General features: G+C 44.3%; 1 protein-coding gene across 3 annotated transcripts in view; it reads left to right on the top strand.

Annotated features, from left to right (window-relative positions):
• Positions 1 to 19,302: 19,302 nt before the first annotated feature.
• MSRA (methionine sulfoxide reductase A) overlaps positions 19,303 to 19,836 on the top strand; it is a 274,249-nt gene continuing 273,715 nt past the window's right edge. For 2 of the 3 annotated variants that reach the window (XM_066995100.1, XM_066995097.1), the window contains exon 1: positions 19,303 to 19,461. In XM_066995100.1, coding sequence (XP_066851201.1) covers positions 19,323 to 19,461 — 139 coding nt within the window. In that variant the 5' untranslated portion in view covers positions 19,303 to 19,322. The remainder of the gene's footprint in view (positions 19,462 to 19,836) is intronic. The other variant, XM_066995098.1, reaches the window with a different exon arrangement.

The following is a 19,836-nucleotide window of genomic DNA, read 5'->3' as shown; positions in this document are numbered from 1 at the left end:
TCTGGTTTGAGTGAGAGAGGTAGACACGGCTTCTCTTTTGGTACCATTTAAAGGACATAAAGCAGATAAATTACGAACTTGGACAATGATGTCAGATTTCCAACCAAATGAATGTTTTTTACTTTTTAAGCAAAAACCAGTGTGTGAGTGATATCTGGGTGTATTTTCAGTGCAAAGGTGTTTCTGCATGGTACATCCTGATTTTCCCTGTGCAATGTCCCTCTGCCACAATCTGTCCCCCCAGGGTTCCTATATTTGGCTGTCCCCCAGTATCAAGATGCAGAAACTGTCCCAGCTGAGCAGGATGGCAAAAGTCTCTCCCCAAGCCAGTGATCACTTGCAGCACCTTGAAGAAGGAGGCACCTGGCTGGATGTACGGAGAAATGCAAGCCTGCTTCTGTAGGCAGGAAAATCACAGAATCACAGAATCGTCTAGGTTGGAAGAGACCTCCAAGATCACCCAGTCCAACCTCTGACCTAATGAGGTAGAGACCTCTAAATGAGGCAGAGAAACATTAAAAGCAAGAGTGACATAAGTATTTGGGTAGATCTTATGGGTCTAATGGTGGTGTTAGATGATAGATGTTCCTTAATCTGGCTCATCAGAGTCCCAGCCAGGTTGTTGTATAACGCAGGAGGCAGATAATGTTTGGAGATGCTCACATTGGTGATATTTGCATTCCCAAGCACCTAAGGGGCCTCTGCACCAGCACAGTAAACAGCGGGATGCCAGGGGATGCTATTAGGCACCGAACCTGTCATGATCCATACTTCAGGTTTCCTCCATCAATCCTGTTTCAAAGGTTCAGTCTGGTAGGAAGATTTTACTAAGTCAGGACCAGCACAAAACAGACCCATGGAGGACTGGTCTTCCTTCATTGATTCTGGTGTTAGGGCTCTCTGGCAGCAAGCCTGATACCATGTTTTTCTGCCTTTCTTTGAAGTTTTTTGAGCCCCCATCTCCCAGCAATGCTCTCAGGCCTCAACCCTGGGATGGCGTGTAGGCGTGTTATAGAAGAAACTTTCCAGCTTTACTTGCCATTAAACACTAATTGCACCAGTGAGAGGAAGAGAAAACATGATCCTTTAGCCTGACCCTGAAAGGAGGAGGGTTAGGTCATGCCTGTAGCAGTGGGCTACCAGGGTGCAAGGGCAGCACTGAACTGTCAGCATGCCTACTGGCATAGCTTTGGTCTGTGCCAAAAAGCATCGACCTGAACAATCCCCACGCACAGCAGAGGGTATAGCACAAACTCAGTGAGTGGTGTGGACATGGCCACCCTGTTCTGGGACTGAGAGCTTCGCCGTACTGCCTGGCCTCAGGGCAAAGAGACATTCCCTCACCTTCGCTACGCCTCATTTAGTTTGTTAGTGTGGAGGAAAGTTGGGGATTAATTTATGGAGCAAGGTCCGGGTCACAGGTCTCTTCCAGCAGCTCAGTGAACATATGGCCCATTAGAGACCCATCTCAGCAGCTTCAGCAGAAGGAGGCAGAAGCATCCCCTCCCCAAGAAGAGTCTGGAGTGGGGTCAAAGAGGAAGGATGGGGGACAAGCCTGCTCCCTGTGACAAAGGTCTTGCTTGTCCATCCCAAGTGCTGTGAATGCTCTGAGAGGTGTATGCCGCTTACTTGCTGTGTTTGGAAAGAAGGACCCTTCTTTCCTGAAAGCAAAGTCTTGAGCACCTGAAGTAGGTACAGAACAGTGAAACCTATAATGGGGAAGGCCCCTCTAAATTATATGTTGTAACATGTGGTTTTATGATGCCATGGACATGGTGGCAGAGGCTGACGTTGCCCAACCCAGATCTACCTCACTGGTGGGGTACAAGCCATCGCTGCTGTCAGAAGGGGATGAAACAACCCTTGCTCACGGTTCCTGGTATAAACGTATGCCAGGCCTCCTTTGAAAATTTAGTTGTGTTCCAAAAAATTTTAGTTATAAGTCTGTGGTCAAAGAAAATGGTGGTCCAGCAAGGAAATGAGTTGAGTGCATATGTCTCAGCCATATGTTTCAGATCTCTTTTGTGATAAGGCTGTATATGGAAGTACATATGCATGTAAGTACATTAATATATTTATATATTTTTCTACATGGTTGTATGTAAACAGAACTACACAAACTCATTTTCACACACACACAAAAAAATCATTGAAGCTTTAAAGTTATTTCATAAAAAGGGGTAAATAGGGACTTCTGTTTTATTCAAACCATCTAATATAGCAAAGAACTTCAGGACGCAGCAACTGCACCATGGTTTCACTAGGCTCACACCCGCCTTGTGACTAAGGCAAAAAAAATGGAACCCAACACCTTGCCAGACACATGGAAGTCCCACGTCAAATACACCTACAATGCCCTATTTTTTCCAGTCTTGGACCTGCTGTTTTCTACATCATACTTAGGGCTTGTATCTCTGGTCAGCTTTAGCCAGGGTCAAAACCTTGTTTCCCACTTGAGATTTAATTTTCTGTCTCTTTCTTACATCAGTAAGTGAATCTTTGACGTTCTCTCTGCCAGCCATTGTGCCTTCCTGCAGCTTTATATTTGGCTTGATTGTACTATCTTGCAAACGTGAGTGTCTTGAAACAGAATAGCATTGATGCACAGACTGTCAGTCAGAGAGAAGTCAGTCTTGTTCGGCTTTTAATCATGTGGGCTTTCCCCTTTCCAATTCTTGGTGACTTTCCTCCTACAGGAAATGAGTAGGATCTTTTGGCTCTGAGTATTGTAACATTTTACCGCATGTGTTCTCTTTTGTTCCTAATTTTTCTCCAAAGTGACTGCCTGCATTGCTTTTCCGATGTTAATGCCAGCAAAAAAAAAAAAAAAAAAAAGGCTTTTATTTCTCCCTCAGCAGCTTGTAACAGATCTTGAAACCTGTGCTCACTGTGGTGCAGTTAACCACTGCACTATGTATTGTTACTCATATTATTGTTGTATCTCCAGCACGGATGAATTTTATGAATTTTATTAATTGCCTTTGCAAGAGAAAGAATAATTAGTGCTTGCCCACACTTCATTGATGTGGTGTTAGGCACAGAGAGTTGGGTCTCACCCAAAGAGCATGGGAGAGGCATCGCAATGCCAAGAAGCACGACTCCAGTGCTCGTCTTGGGGGCATCACCCCAAGATCCTCTCCCATCACTGTTGGCTCTATGGAGCTACCTAAAGAGGAACCCAAAATGTGGGCATGCCGCATTACCCGTAATACTCCGCACGGTTGTACGGTTTTAGCAGCTCATCATCTTACGGCTGCTGGTAAGTGCACGTATCAGAGCGATAATCAAGGTAGGATTCTGCTTTTAATTATACCCTTCGCAACACATTGAAATCAGCAGCGTCGCGCAGCCACGTCTGAATGCTCAAATGAGAAAACGGGAAAAGTGTAAATGGAAGGAATTTGGTAAAACTTTCATTTTCTGATGCAGTAATCAGGAATTGAGTTTGGTTTTATGGAATGCTCATGGAAAGCAAAATTTGGTCTTCTTGCTCTCTTTTTCTGCTTTTTCTAATTAAGTTTTTTATCATTTTGGACATGCAGGTTTAAAAAAAGACCGAATGTCAAAATTACTAAGAGATAACTTTGAAAACCAAGTAATAATTCATTTAAAATCAGCATCAATGCCTCTCCCTAGTGTTCTGTATAAACTCCTCAAAAAGTAGGTGTTTCAACAAGAACGGTTAATTATACAGACATAATGTGGAGAAAGACATCTATAAGATCTTCTAAAGGCTGATAGGAAGATCAGAGAATCACACAGCATTTGCAATTAAACACAGAAATAATCTGGATTTCTGGTCGTGAGTTGCACCATTGGTGGTAATCCTATAGTGGCATATAATAAAACAGTTGTAAAAGCAAAAAAAGCCCCCCTGGAAGATCAGGTGATGAAAAAACACATTGCGATTCTGGGATAATAGAAATCTGCATTGACTCAACGTCAGCATTCGATGAATTAACCATTTCCTTCCTTATGCACTTTCCTGAGTTTCTCATTGAGACAACTGCATATTGTCAGGCAACATTGCAGCTTAATAGAAGACATAAAAAAAAAAAACACTAAGTATTTGTATCCAAAGATACTTGGCATAGAGTAAAAGAGATGTCCCACTTGAAAATAAGTGGGTTTTTTTGTTGTTGTTGTTTCATTTTTCTCTTTGTTTTTGTTTTTCCTCAGGTAGAAATGGCTCTTTTCCTTTGCAAAAGTGGTCTAGGTAGTAAGAAATACTCATGCCTCCCCCCCCCCCCCCTTTTTTTTTTTGATAAGGATCTCACATGTTCTCCATGTTTAGTTTATAAATCCCAGATTAACATCAACACAGATAGAAACTGACTACGAATTTTGGGGAAAACGTCCTTCTGTGTGAGCTCTGGGAGCTGACAACCTTGTTTCTACAGGATTGTGAGGAAGTCGAAAAGCTTTCACAATATCCCATGGAGACACACAATTTATATTCTGAACAGGCTTCAGAAGTGACAGCAAGATTTTCCATCGGAGATTTCCTCAATTAACCCCAAGACATGCAAATTGGCATTTTCACTAATATTCTCCCAGGTCTCAGGCTGGTGATGAGCAGAGCGCTGTCTCTCATTAGCACACCTGTAGGAGCACGCACAGCTCCCCGCATCCCAATGTTTTCCCACTCTATTTCCAAGTCAGCAGCTCCACTCTCGTGGGAGGGAGAAAATGATGCTCAGGCCCCAGCAGAGCCTTACGCTGGTCAAGAACGTCCAGATTGACAAGGCCACCGGGTTTTGGTGGCAATCATCTCCAACGTCTGTTAGGAGAGGGACTGAGGAAAGATTTTACCCTCTGAAACATGAGCAAGGTGCCCGTTAGGAAATTATGGCCCTTGAGCAGCCCTGCTCATCCGACCAAGGGGCTGTCTAATCTTCAAGGAACCTCAGCTGGCAATTTGAGTAGTGCAGCCATCTGTACATCAGCTTTTAGAAGAAGCAGAGGGATGACAGGCAATAGTTTCTGTTTAATGAAGAACTGCTGAAAAAATATCTCTGCTAGCTCTTTTCCAGACTCCATATTTTTACCTTCTAGCTGCTGCTTCTCTGTGGTCAGCACCTGCTTTATGTGGCCATGTGGTGAGCCAGGATGAGGCCCAGATCTGTGTTAAAACTAACAATTAAGTATATATTTTCACAGGGTTTATTTTATTCTGGTTCAGCTTTGTGGTCTGGCTCAACCTGTGGCCACCCAAATGTTTGGGGTGGCAGAAAGAGAGGAATGATGCTTCTGTGGGAAGGAACAGCCAGAGAAGGAGGGGCAGCTTTGGTAAATGATTAAATTTGTGATTAAATATGTCTTTCACAGGGCTGATCTGCTCAACAGCTTCTTTGAACCTCACAAGGAATGGGGAAAAAAAAAAAAAAAGGTACTCTGAGTTTTCCTGGTGGGCTCTGTTTGGGAGCAGGTTTCAAGGCCCAGCTGCAATCTGAAGTCCCCAGAAAACGCGGCCTACCCTAAGCTGGTTGACCTCTCTACCCCCTCAAGTATTAAAGAAAGGCAGAAATCCCTCCTTTTCTCCTTGTGCTTTCAGGGGGTGCCTTTCCTCAGTGGTTAGACAAAACAACACATCTACGTGTGAGGAAGCTTCCAGTCTGCACATCACGAGGGTATGGGAAAGGCCTGCAGCGTTGTATGAAACCTCACTGCTCTGGAAGAGAGAGACATGGCTTAAGGCCCCTTTTCCACAGGAAAGGTCTGGATGACGGGCAGACCAGGCCTATGGGGCATGACAGAGAAATATGTGCAGGTGTAGCTATCGGGGTATCACTGGAGAAGGCAGGCCTCTAAAAGCTGGGTGCTGTCAGATGGGAGGGGAGTCTTGTGCCTCTTGATTTTAGGTGTCCTTAAATGAATTTCATAAACAGCATCAGAAGCAGGAACTCCCACCCCCAAGGCTGTGTCCTTTTCTTGCCATGAGATGGTATGAAGCTGCCAGCCGTGAAGGTGCTCTCTTGAACTTCAGCTTGTCCTTTTTGGTTGTACAGTGGCCCAGTATGAATGTAAAGGGTGCTTTTAGTCTGGAAACTGGAGAATTGTGTATTCTGGCCAAGAATTGTGTATTCTGGAGAGATGGATAAGACTGAAGGTGAGAAAGCTAGAAGAGCAAGCAGTGAAGGTCTCCTTGGGTAATTCAGATCCAGTGGGTACATAAAACAGGCATTCGGGGCATACGCTGACGTGCTTCTCATATCAATACAGCCAGTATAAAAGACAAGATAGCTGAACTGGGCAATCTGCTGTTGAGTGCAGATATGAACATAATAGGCATCATAGCAAATTACTGGGGAGAAGATAATCAGGACACTATCAGAGCAAACTACAAATTGCGCAGGAGTAATTTGCATTCCTGGAGGAATCGTGCCACAGTAAAGAAAACTTAAGTCACATCAGATAAGTAAGTTAGCTGTATCAACCAGTAACACTGGTGTCAAAAAAAATGAAATTCCACCCCAAGAGGAGACTGTAACAGTTGTTCCTCAGTTCCTTGACCAAGGTAGGGACAACATCCAAGATGTTCTAAAGGAGAACAGAGACACTGTGGGAGTACAAGATGCAATATGAAGAGGAAACATCACATACACTAGGTAAATATAACAGCAAAACACAATGCCTGAGGCTAAATTTTTAGTCATCTGTGAACAACTACTTCGTGGAGACATGTAATCAGGGGAAAAAGAACTCCTTGTGCAGCCCGGGTTTGCTATAGTGCTATCAAAGAGCTGCTTTTTATAAGAAGGTGTATTACACTGATATTCAGTATTGTTGTAGGAACAAGAAAGCCAAAAATATCCCCAGCACAGTCTTGGATTTAACAAGTGGCCCTACAAAAAATGAGGCAACTTGTTGAAAGGAAATTAGTAGGAGCCACGAATGGGTGAAATGTTTGCAAGCAGCACAGATATTGTTTAAAGACACCATATTGAAGGCTCAGAGAAAATACATGGTGTGTATAAAAAAAGACTTTAAAAAGACCAGAAGAAAGCTACTGTAATTAAGGATCAGAGCGAAGGAGGCTATTACAAGTAAGAAGACTTCATGTTCAAACAAGGCAAAAATAGAGAACACACATTCTATTAAAAAGGTAGACTAAAAAGATTTGAAGAACAAATTTCTAAGAGCGTGAACAAATTATCAATCCCTCTCCAGACATGACCAGATTAGGAATCCTGTCAGGCAGTATGAAGGGCCAGCAGAGGACCAGGGTGTAAGATGAATAACTTCAGAACTGCAGGCTGCAGCGCATGCATGGAAGAACACTGAATGAACCTGAATATGAAACTACCAGGCTGGCAAGTACGGCGTTGGACTTCTGCTTACCGTGACATTTCACAGAATCACAGAAGGGAAGGGATCTCTTGGTACACCTGGTCCAACCGCTGCACAAGCAGGGACACCCAGAGAGGGGTAGCCAGGACCTTGGGCACTCCGTTTGAATGGAAATGTGACACCAGGCTTTTTATTTTTTTAAAGTATTTGAGGAAAAAAAACATAATTTTAATCCCTTCATAAAGAAAATTGCTAATAAATAGAAACAGTGAGTGCATGAACATGGGGAAGAGTTTACATGACTTTTGCAGGTTGGAATCTTGCTTAACAAAACCACTAGCACTTGTTGCTAGCACCAATCATGTCAATCTGGTTGGTGTTGTCTATGTGGCCTTCAAAAGTCCAAAGACTGCTGAGAAAAGCAAGGAGCCATGGGCATGAGAGGCTATAGGAGCTATCTTTTCACTGATGAAAGAATGAGCAGCAAAGAGCAAGACAGGGACTGTTAACAGTATCCTAGTGCTGAGACGTGGACTGCAGAGCACGTCTGATGATGCCGGGTTATTTGCTGGTGATGTGGGATTATTTGAGGATGTGCAAATGAAAACCAGTTGCAGAAACCTCAAAACACTGAGAGGGCAGGTGATAAAATGGCAGCTGGAATTCAGCGCCTGTCATGGCAAATTAAAGTGCATGGGGAAAAGCAGCTCTGAATCTCTGACAAGTGCTGGTGCTGAGTGAGGCGTTGTCAGCGGAGATGTGATCTTACAGCTAGGGCAGATAGGGCCATGAAAATGCCAGAAAACTACTGCCTAGTTGGAAATAAAAAGATAAAAAATTATTTCCTCCTGCAAATGATGAATTAAATGTTAGGAAATGTCAGGAACTGTAAAAAGAATAAAAACAAGCCCATCATTTCACATGTGTAAGATCACATCTGGGGAACTGTGTCCACATTTTGGTCTCCCCAAGAAATACAAGAAATATGCTGGCAAACTGGAGAGAGTCCATTGGTGTCATCAATATGTCTAGAGAAGTGAAGCGGGTGAAATATTTGGAAAAGGTGAAGGAATTGGGTTTGTTCAGCATTAAGAAGAAGAGATTGAGTGGAGATTTTATTGCCACTTTCAACTATCTTAATGGAAAATGCTCAGAAGATGGAGCCAAACTGTTCTTGGAGGTGCACAGAGAAAGGATGAGCTTGAAGTGCACGCAAGCTGCAGCGAAGGAGGCTCTGGTTAGATACATGGAAAAATATCTTCCCTATGGGGTGGTCAAATATCAGGACACTGAACCAGAGAGGCAGCGGAATTGCCATCCTTGGAGATATCAAAAAGACAGGTGAACAAAGGCTACGAGCAAGCTGGGCAAAACTGGTCCTACTTTGAGCATGGGATTTGAGCAGAGACCTTCAAAGGTCCTTTTGCTCCAAACCCACTCATAATTCCAGGATTGCTTTGCACCTGTGGTGACCCCACACCTCGAAAAATCTGTCAATACATTGTCAAAAAGTAAAAAGTGTCAATAAAAGCAGTAAGGATGCTGGAGGCTATGGGACCACACCGACACGAGAAGAGGTGAATTTGACTGAAATGGCTGGTGGAGCCTGGAGAAGGAGGGAGAGATGTCTGCAGACTGACAAGTGTTGTAAGGACATGAGCACAATTATCATTTCAGGGTTCAAGAACAACCTGGCATCTGAGGAAATGCCTGAGCTGGGTTCACCAAAAGCCAGGAGGGCCTGGAGAAGTGGCCGGGCACATTCCTCCCTCCTCAATTTTTTTCCTACAAGTGTTTGCTAATGGGATCATCAAAAAGAGTGGAGTCTGGGCTCTCCTGCCTCTCCAAGGCTGGAGCAATGCGAGCCTTGGCCTGGCCTAGCATTTTCTTTAGGTTGTTACTTAGGGGAAACAGCGAGCTCAGTCCTTTCTCTGTCCTCAAACGCTGCTTGCATGTGTTGGCACATCTCTCGTGTTTCTGTAGGTGAAGTCAAGATTAATAAAAGTGTTCAAGGTGGAAGCTCACGGCGGGTAAAAGGAAAAGCTGCTGCCAGGGCCTCTGGGCCTTGTGGCCCCGAAATCTCCTCCCTTCCCCATCTGCCCTGTTAACTAACGGAGCACTCTGCAACGTCTGTGGTCTCGTCTGGCAGGTTGTGCAGGGCAGAGGGAGGAGAAGTGGTGGGTTTTGCACCGGTTATCTTTCTATCCAGCGGCGAGCTGTAATTTACTTTGGGGAAAGATGACTATTGCATGCTTTTGTGACATCAAGTTAGAGCTCGGAATGTTTAAAATAATAGGGAAAATGCATTTCCCGTTGACTTCTCTGGGAGCAGCTTGCACATTTCTGAAAGCAGATGGCGTGATGTATATTAAATTATCACTTATGTCGGGGGGCTTATTTTAAGGATGGAAGTGTCGTCTCTTGGTATTTGTGCCAGAACTGCTCATCCCCAAAGAAGGATTTTTGTATCCCTCCAGCTATCCTGGAAAATACTTGAAGGAACATGTCCTTCCCAAATACAGGTTAAAAATGTATCATTTTGTTACTTGTTTTCCATCTTTTAAGGAAAAGGGAAAGCAATTTTAAAATTCCACTTTAAATAAAAAAAGGTCCAGACTGGCATTAACTGAACCAAAGGCAAAAGTCCCCCAGACTTCATTGTAAATCTCCTTCACTTAGGGTGAAGGTTCACGCTGACAGCGACAACATGAATAAGCGGTGCAAAATGCCTCGTAAAGGCCCAGAAGTCTAAAGCAACTGCTGAGTCATCAACAATATTTATAACCTCCCACACTCAGAATAGAAGATACCAAGGGACTGCAATTACTGAGATATGACAAATGTTGAATTTTTAATGTCTCCAGCTGTAAGACCCTTCATCGTCCGAGAGCGTTGCTGCTGAAAGGCATAACCTTAGTTTAATCCATGAGCGTTGGCTGTAAGTTATACTCTATACAGTGTCTCCATTAAAAAATATTGCTGTTGACTACCTAAGGAGCATTCCTTTTTTTTTTTTTTTTTCACTTTGTTCTACTTGTCTCCATAATCTGGGCTCATAATAGACGATATAATAATACTCTTCTGTTCACTTGCAAGGCTGCTACACTTCTTTTGATGCCTTACACCATATGATTGTTGAAACACTCTTCTGTGAATGAACTGTACTTTAATCCTCTTCATGACACTGTGTCTAAACTCGTCTAGCAATTCTACCCCATCTACATCCGAAAAATGGCTCCTGCATGGGGCTCATTATGGCTGTGAGATATTCACTCGCGTTTAGAATATGAGTTCCTGGGGGTGAAAGAAGTGACTAGGTCCCACTGATTGCCCTAGGACCTAAATATCTTGAGATCCAACAGAATTCCAATGCTTAAGTGGCTTTGGAGATCTGAACCTGTGCCTTCCTGTACACACTGCATAGCAATCTACTGCACGGCAACCCCAATAAAGAATGGAATTAAATAAAGCATGATAAGGATGTATGATAAGGATGATAGATAATTTAATAGGTGGTCAGATATTTTTTAAATATGCTGTTAGTTTATTTACTTCCAAATAAAATATTACCTGGTATTCATTTTCTCTCAAGGATGCTGGTGCTGACAGAAAACGTTCTGCTATTTTTATTTAAAACCAATCGTTTCAGGGGTGTCTCTGTCCATTTTATGACGATTTCCCCAACGAAACGATCTCGGATATGCAACCTTTCCGTTTACATCAGCACCTGGGTGCTTTCGCCGGGCTGCAGCTCCCTTCCCACGGGCGCTCCCTGCAATGCAATCCAACACCCACTGCTCTCGCTGGATGCCGGGGCAAAAGAAGACATCTGCGGGCAAAGCCCCGACAATTTCTCATCGCCCTTAACGAAACCCCAGCTTGGTTTTACTTCCACAAGCCGGGATGAGGAACCGGCTCGCCTGTCGCTGCGGCCACCCGGCGGCTGCAGTGGGGGCAGGAGCCCACCAGGGGGCTCCGGGGGGCAGCAGCAGCCCTGGGCCAGCATCCCTGCACGGCTGGGCAGCCAAAAAGGGTCCCCAGGGGATGCTCATCTCTTCTCTCATCTTCACCGCACTCCTTCAAACAGGCTCACGCAGGGTAAGCAAATAAACAGGCAGCCCCGACAACGTCGGTTATAGCACCGCGGATAGCACCATCCATGTATTTTTAATCTTCGCCTGGGTATTTTCTTACAAACTTCATTAATAAGGGGGAGCGCTGCTGTATGGTAATATACGATAGCACTTAGAGCTTATGAAGCTCCCTTTCAGTTTTATAGCATCAGCACAGCAGGCTGTACTGAGCACCACATGAGCACATTTATAAAAAGCTTATTACAGCGTATAGCAGGAGAGCCCTTTTTTAAAGCCCTGTATGGGGAACCAGCGCTGTTAAATGTGATTATTTCCTTTAGTAAAGGCAGCGTAAACAACTCTGTCATTTGTTTTTATAAAGTCATCAGTGCCACTGCATACAAACCAGCGCCGGCTGACAAAGCCAAGGAATCTACTAGACACTGTGCAATGCATTTAGAAAACATCAGCAGCCCGTGTTGACGTTGCAGAGGCCTCCAAGCATTTCTAAGGAACCACATCTCGTGAATGTGATCGATGCAGAAGCTTTAACCTTCCACTGGCAGAATTTTCCACGCAAAAAGCTGTAATCGATTCCATTAGCTTTTGTTTGTTTGTTTGTTTTGTTGTATTTATTTTATTTTATTTTATTTTATTTTATTTTATTTTACTGTGGAGCTTTAATATCAGGTGAAAACAGAACCACAAAGAAAGCCCCAATATTTAGACCAAGTACATATCTACGCATATAAGCAACACAGGCTGCCAAACACGCACGTCAGTTGACATGCAATACTTTTTCCACTATCTAATCTATTACAAGTCAGCCTGATAGGAAAAAATATCCTTGCTTTATTGGTTAGAGAAGTGATGTTTTTACAGATTTTGAAGATATTCTATGTTATCTGCAGAATTTAAGTGAGCCTTCCTTGTTACAGAAGATTATAACGGAAATCTAGTTATACACCATTTGTCTGCATTTGCAAGACAGATCCTATCAGTAGCTCTAGCAGAGCAGCTGCCTTAGCACAATGTTACCCTAAAGTATAAGGACAGCTTCCACATTGGCATTGCTTATTTTTTTCACTATCGGCAATTTAAATAAGTAAAAGTCCTTAATATACTTTAGCCACTTGTATGGATTTCTGTGAATGGAATTAAGACTTTCAATGACTTGGAAGAACATAGAAAAGACAACTACTTTAGCAAATACTAATTTGGGGTTCGGGAATTAAAAAGGCCTTAGGAGGGAGGAAATAGAAAGACCTGGAGGACTGAGATCAACAAGGAAAAGTTGGAATGGGGAATGCAAGATACTAGTTGTGATGGGGAATATGAAGGATAGTGTGCTAAATGAGGCAATTTATTTTGGAATTGCTAATCAGCGTCTAATACAAGTAAAGTTTTTATGGGGTTGAAATTTGCTGTAAAATCCTGCAGCTTTTCCTAGGTAAATAAAGGATAAACTTGCCTCATTTCAGTTATCAAAAAATCAAGCTTTCTATTCTAAGCTACTCACGAGGGCACCTTCTGCTGTGGGTTGAATGAAGCAAACCTCTCTGCAGAACACGCCAGCCTATCTGCTCTATTTTAAGACGAGATGAATCTAATTAATCTAATATCTAGATGCCCAGCTTGGATGGGATGCCACAGCTAAAGTTGGGTGATATCAGTCGCACCCAAACTATGTGTTTCTGCCCCGCCTGCAGCAGCAATTTATTTCTATCCATAAAGCCCATCCTGCAAAATGAGCATTCAGGGAGATAAAAACACAAAAATCCCAAAGTGAACTGTACAGAGGATATTTATTGAGAAATCCTCTACTAAAGTTTTACCAAGGGAAGGGCTGCGTCATGGTGGTTTCTAGTGAAATCCGTGTTGAATTTTCAGATTTTAAGTAGGGAAAGATGCTAACAACAATCTAAACTGATTTGTGCAGCACAGGCCACCGAATGTACCCAGTAATTTGTCCTCTCAGACCAGAAATTGGAACTGACCTACAGAGTATTTTGTACCACAGCTGGAAATCGTGATTTAAAAACCCCAGGGCTGAGCCTCAGCTGCTGGTAACTTCATTTAAGCCCAGTACGTTTATGGAGCTGAGAGAAGCCACACCATTGAAGGAAGTATCTGCAAACTGGCCAGCTGCTCACTCTTGGGCCACCAGCTACCTGGCTGCAAAGTGTTAATTCAGTGCTGGCAGGTGGTTGCTTCACCGCAGGACATGAGCTCGGTGGTGAGAGCCAACCCTGAGCAAAGCTGTGTGGCAGCTAAAGCCTTTGACTCTTTGTGTCTGGGTAGGATCGGGATCAGGAGGATCTGGGTCAGGATCCAGAGATGTTTTAGGTGTCTGCATATGCACAGGGGATCTGAACTCCAAAGACGAGCAAGGGTTTTCTGTTTGATGGTCACTGGAGTGAAAGAGCTCATAAACTGGTGATGATTTCTCAACAAAACTGCTCTCTACACGCTGCTGTTGGTAAGACTTAATCCAGCCGCTCCCACGCAGGTGCCGAGAGCCCTTTGAAATGCTCCGCAGCATCTGAGATATACGCGTGGAGCTTAGAGATAAGATATAGGATGTTGATGAGACCAGTGCCAGGCTGGGGAAGCACCTGAAGCGCAGGTGGTGCACCCCAGGGCACTGTGAGTGGCACTGTGCACCCGTGTGCAGGCAGCCGCACCAAGCCCTGCACTGACCAGCTCTCCAGTGAGTATTTTGAGAGCTCAAAACCCATTTCACGCAGAAACACTGATGGACAAACCCCAAAACGCATGTGTAGGCGTCACCTTGGCTTGTGTCACCATGTGGGTACCACCTGTAGATGCATCCTGAAGCTCCAGTGAAAGAAAGAGAACCAAGGTTTACGCATGCTGATAAGAAGACTTGCAGGTAGCTGGCTTGTTGCATTAGCTCTTTTTTCTGTATTTGGAAAACATAAAGAACAACCTCTATAAAGAGGCTGCTTGTGTCTTGCATTTTCACCTCCTCCCTGGCATGTATGGTACTCTGTTCCATTAAATTGCCCATTGTTTTTGACATTCCTCTGTAAATCCCAAATCACCGCATTATTCCGAGGTACAGTGCTGATGGCTCTTCTACGTCAGTTCCATTTTTAGAGTAATTTATGTAGCTTAATCTGTATCTAAATGCTCATCTAGATCCCAAATGGAAGGCGGATGAATGACTGATTAATCTTCTCTCCTCTCTCTAGAAACCGTCTCATGTAGATTGCTTTACTGTATTACTGCCTTGGCTGTCCTTCTGGGGTAACAGATACAGCTGTTGATACAGGAATTCAGGTCTGTTGTTTCCAGAAAGAATTGGGGCACTTAAAGTCTCCAGTTCCCTTGATTATAAAACCTCCTGAGAAGCAGTTCGTGTCTTTTTGCTAAAATTGGGGGAGCAGCAGGATTGTTCTGATGAAAATACGTGCTGTTTGCAGAGATCGTTACCTGACTGGCCACAAAACGTGATTGCAAAGAAGCAATCATGGCAGGGTTGGTGTGTTTACAGCGCTGTCATGTAGGCATCAGTTCTGAGCTCCGTGATTTGACATTTGTATCAATTACGGTGAAGAACATGGACAGCAATTTCCAGCTGCCAGCAGCTGGCCCCAAAACTGCAGAAGTGGTAGCGACAAAGATTGGGGATTGGTGCAAGTCTATACCAGTAGTTTAAATGGTGCCAATGACGAGGCACCGAATACCATTTTCTATATATTTGCCATAATCTATGTATTTCTATACATTGGTAATAAATTCCTGAAGAGCCCTTGGGAATCACAGCGGTGAACCTCGGAGGCTGAAAGGTCTAATACTGCCCTGGGATATACGAATGCAAAACCAAGCAGGAATCAGGAAACCCTATTACACCTGTACTTGCTTCGCTGTGACCCGTACCAGAATTCTCTACTAATTACTCGTATCTTCACCAGACTGGGCAGTTAAAAAAAAAAAAAGAAGGATCAGAAAACACGTCAGCTGGAAACCTGGAGAGATTCAGAGAAGGGCAATGACAATACTTACAGAATTAGAAAACACACTTCACTGTGATGAACTCCAACAGTCCCGTTTATCTGTCTTGAGGGATGACCAGTCTGTAACACTAAGTGTGAAGAAGAAAAGCAAGAAAAGCTGGATAGAAGAAAATCTCTACGTTCTAGGAAAGATATGCTGGGATTTAATGGGAGCTGAAGCTAAGCTAAAAATAAGGTGCATATTTTTCACAGTAATTAAGCACTGAACAACCCACCAAGGCCTGTGGAGAATCTTCTATTGCTGTGTATTTTAAATCAAAAAGGGGAAAATAAAGGTTGCTTTCCAGCAGATGCACCCTGCAACACAAACCTGACTTCGTATTAGTTTCAAGACACGGCAAATCTTGTTACACTGGAAAAACAAATCAATGCAAAACCACAAGGGCTAGCAAATCCAACCCCAAATGAAAGGACGATGTGTTGTGTTAAAGGGCATCTATCAGAGTCCAGCGTTTCCCTGTTTCAGAGCAGCAACCTCTCACGCCAAGCCTGCGGGCCTCCACCCCCAGTTTGTACAGGAGAGAAACAAGAACAAGCTGCTTAAATCCCCTCTGCTCAAGGCTGGCGATTATCAGAGCAAGTCTGACTGTTCTCCACACTATGTACCGTAAATGTCAAGTTCTGGAAAAAAAAAAATGTATTTCGCTTAAGTTCCTAAAACTGTATGACTAGGAATCTGTGTAGAGCCCTGCCTGAAAGGACACAGGTAAGCCCACGTCCCTTTTCTTGCTGTTCTCTCCCTCAAATCCTTTTCCTTTTTCACACTGGTTTCTTGAAGGTTATCCACATATGCTGTGAAATTGCTGTGCTGGAAATACTGTGATTATTAGATGGGAATCCAAGCACCATGTAGATACCTTAACCCAGGCTTTTTTCTGTTATCCAACACTTTTTGATTCAATCTGTGTGTTGGCATATATAAAGCCTATGTTTAAATGCGAAGCACACGACATCACAAATACAAATATATCAGTTTCTGTTGCATGCTCAGACAGGCAAATCCTTATCAAGAAAACTTTAAAAAGTTAGGGTGTGATTTTTACTCTCCCACACAGATATTAACCTCTGGAACAAGAAAAGAGGATAGTCCACATTTTCCTGAAAGGTAAGGAAATGTAATTTTTATTGAATTAAAAAAGTATTCTGTTTCCACGGAGCGAAGAAGCACAAAGCACTTCTGTAAACCAGCAGTTTTTGTTAAGTGGCATCATGGCTTATTACTATTTAATACTTAGGATCCAGTTACGAAGCAGGAACACAGTGTGTGAAGTGCCATACAAACACGGAATGAAAGACTGCTTCCTGCCTGTAATAGCTGTAATTGAAATGCATCAACAGCCCTGCTGTCTGTCACTGCTCTAACCACTGTTTTGGAGTCCCACCGCCAATCTCTTAGTGCCCTGCTCTGCTGTTGTCAGCCTCACAAATGAGGCAGCTGAATGCAACGGGTGACAAAGCAATTTTTCCTGTAAGAATTAATGTAACAGAAAGCACACCTATGATTTAAGACACAATTTAAATCATGGGGACAGCATACATGGCGTGGAAGATCACTGGGAACTGAGTGGAGGAGATGCTGGCTTTTCAGCTGCTGGCCTTTCAGAGCACATCAGGGCTCTGAAACGTTTTAACCACTTCATCTGCAAGACCGAATTGCCCAAACATTAGTCTGTTTTTCTGTCCTTCACCTCTGATTGACCTTGGTACACGCAAAGAAGATGGCAATGAAAATGGAACCATTCACAGAGGCAGCAGGAATGCTCTCAGTAAACGATTCGGGTTGAGCATTCAGCCTCGCCGGTAGAAACATTAACTCTTAGGGGAAAAACTGCATTGCTGTCCATCGTAACATTAACTGCTGGATTTTTTAGAAACATGCTCTTGGCAGGTAGAGGAGTGAGTATAGATATATGTGGTGAACCGAAGAAATGGAAACAACGGTGGAAGAAGAGTATTTCACTACCAGTCAGTATAAAAACAGTGGATGTCATCATCGCTAGAGGCTTCTTATGAAGGAAGCAAGAGTTGGAAATCGTCAGCATGGATGATATAACAGTAATGAGGTGAATATGTTTCAAATGAAATCCACACTTTATTATTGAGCATTTCCACTTTTTAGTAACATGTATATTCAAAATATCAGTTATATGCCATATGCATCTCTATATTCATTCCTTTATTTAACCGGTTTTCTTCTGGTTATTGCAGATTTTTTAGAAGTCACTTGAGGGCCTCTCTGGTCTTGTTTCTCATTGATCTAACTGTATCTATCTTTCCTTATATATATATACAGAAAAAATGGACTGTAATCATGGGACTACTTGTGCTCAGATGATGTTTGCCTTTCATGTAGAGGAACAATGGTAAACCTGAAGACAGAGAGGACAGCTTGTCTCTTAGGTTCCCATGTGAGCTTTTCATTTTACGGGAAGCCTGGCTCCTACAACATGGATTTCCTGCTTCTCCAGATTCTTTTGTGAGCATCTGGGAATTCTTAATATTGCTGTAAACACACAATTCCTTTATAAATCTGAATAAATTGTCTCTCAAGAGTATATCCTTGCAAATTCCAGTTTGATTAGGAGCTGAATAGAACTGCATTCCTTTGTCATAGAGTATTTCTGAGAGAATTATCTGGCCTTCCTCTCATAGACTAGGCATTGATCTGTCATTTCAACACATTTTCTCCTATTCAGACAACAATCCAACTTCTTCAGGCCCCTCCAGATGAATTTTGTATTGAATTACTCGTTTCCTTTCTATAACCTTTGCGTCCTATCGGTGCATTATCTTTTCCCTTGCTCTGAAATCACAGTGCAAGACTCACGTCTAGTTCACATGCCTTCTTTGCATTCTACAGTTTTTCTAAGAACTTCCCTTCTATTGACCATGACTTCACAAATAGATTGAGCTTCTATTGTCTGAAAAAGAAAACACCATTGTTCTAGCTTCTGTATGTCTTCTGTGTTAAAAACCCATACTGGTTGATGGCTTATCTTCAATATGCAGTGTGTGTATCACTCCCCAAAATGTGGTGGCTTTTTTCTACAAGTACTTATACTCCGTTCACTTTTTGTTTCTTTATTTTTATTGCAAACATACATAGAGACACTGGTATCTGGAGATGCATTACTTACAGCATCTTCTTCATACATACAAAAAAAATCAAAACTCTGCATGATTGACATGAGGCAGTGTGATGGCTAAACATAACAGAAGTGACTGCTACATATAGCCATAAACTCTGGAAAAAAAAAAAAGAGATTACTGAATTAGGTTGTATTACTGCATGAGGAATCTGTGTAGCACATTTTCCTGAGTATGTCTGCACACTTCTCTCCCCCTGGCCCAACTGGGGGCACAGCCAAAAACCCAGAGGGTGGTTGTGGTGCGTAGGCATACCCCAAGAGGAACAGGCATAACAAAATCGCCCCTGAAGCAGCCCGCTTTCAAAACCACCGTGTATTAAGTGCACAGAGAGAGCAAACAGCACATCACACGGGTGTTTTATGGTGCTCTGAGCAAAAGGCCAGGGCCAAAGTGCAGCGGGCAGAGCTAACGTGGGGTCGAGCCCACACAGCACACGCCTCCAGAGCGCAGCAAGCCAGGGCGGCCTCAGTGCCGCCAGCACCCTTCGGAGCACCCAAGGGACACCCGTGAGTGAAAGGAGAGGGGGCTGCCCCCCTCAGGGCGCCCTCCCAGACCTCGCAGCACACCAAGGCCGGGCGGGAGGCAGCCCCTCAGGGCACGGTGCCCTCGGCGGCTCGGCAGGGGGCGATCCTCGCACCTCGCCGCCTCACGCCCGCCATTTTCTTCTTCCTCCTCCTCCTCCTCCCGCCGGTCCCAACGCCCCGCGCGCCGCTCCCCGCCCCGCCGCCATTACCCCCCCCCCACCCCCCCACGACTCCCCTCAGGGGCGATGCCAACGGCGCCACGACGCCCCCTCTTCTTCCTCTTCCTCCTCCGCAGCTCCACCTTCAGGATGGGCGAATCGGCCTCCCGGCTGCCCCTCGAGGGAGAAGCGCTCCCCGGCAGGAGCCAGCGCGTCCCGGTGGCAGGTAAAGGCGATTCCCCCCCCCCCCACGCCCCTCAGCCCCTCAGGCGGCCCCGGCTCCCTCAGGCGGCCCCGCGCATGCGCGCTGAGGCGGGACGGGGGCGGGGAGGGAGGGAAAATGGCGGGCGCCGCCTCGCAGCCGTGTGGGAGGGGCGGGCGGGACGCCCCGGGAGGGGATTCGTGTTCGTAATTCAGCCGCGCAATGGTGTTTCCTGGGTGGGCTTGGGGTGAGAAGAGCAGCTGATCGATTGGGGGAGCGGCCAACGGGGCTGGTTTTCGTTTGGTCGGACGTGGGTTTTGTGGTTAATTTTTGCTGAGGGCTGCAATAGACTTGTGCGGGGTTTTAAAAACATTACCTAACCCTTAACGTCTCTGTTAC

The sequence above is a fragment of the Anser cygnoides genome, chromosome 3 (genome assembly GCF_040182565.1).
Source record: "Anser cygnoides isolate HZ-2024a breed goose chromosome 3, Taihu_goose_T2T_genome, whole genome shotgun sequence".
NCBI classification, from domain to species: Eukaryota; Metazoa; Chordata; class Aves; order Anseriformes; family Anatidae; genus Anser; species Anser cygnoides.
The sequence above is the reverse complement of the archived record's forward strand: the minus strand, read 5'-3'. Positions and strand labels throughout refer to the sequence as shown.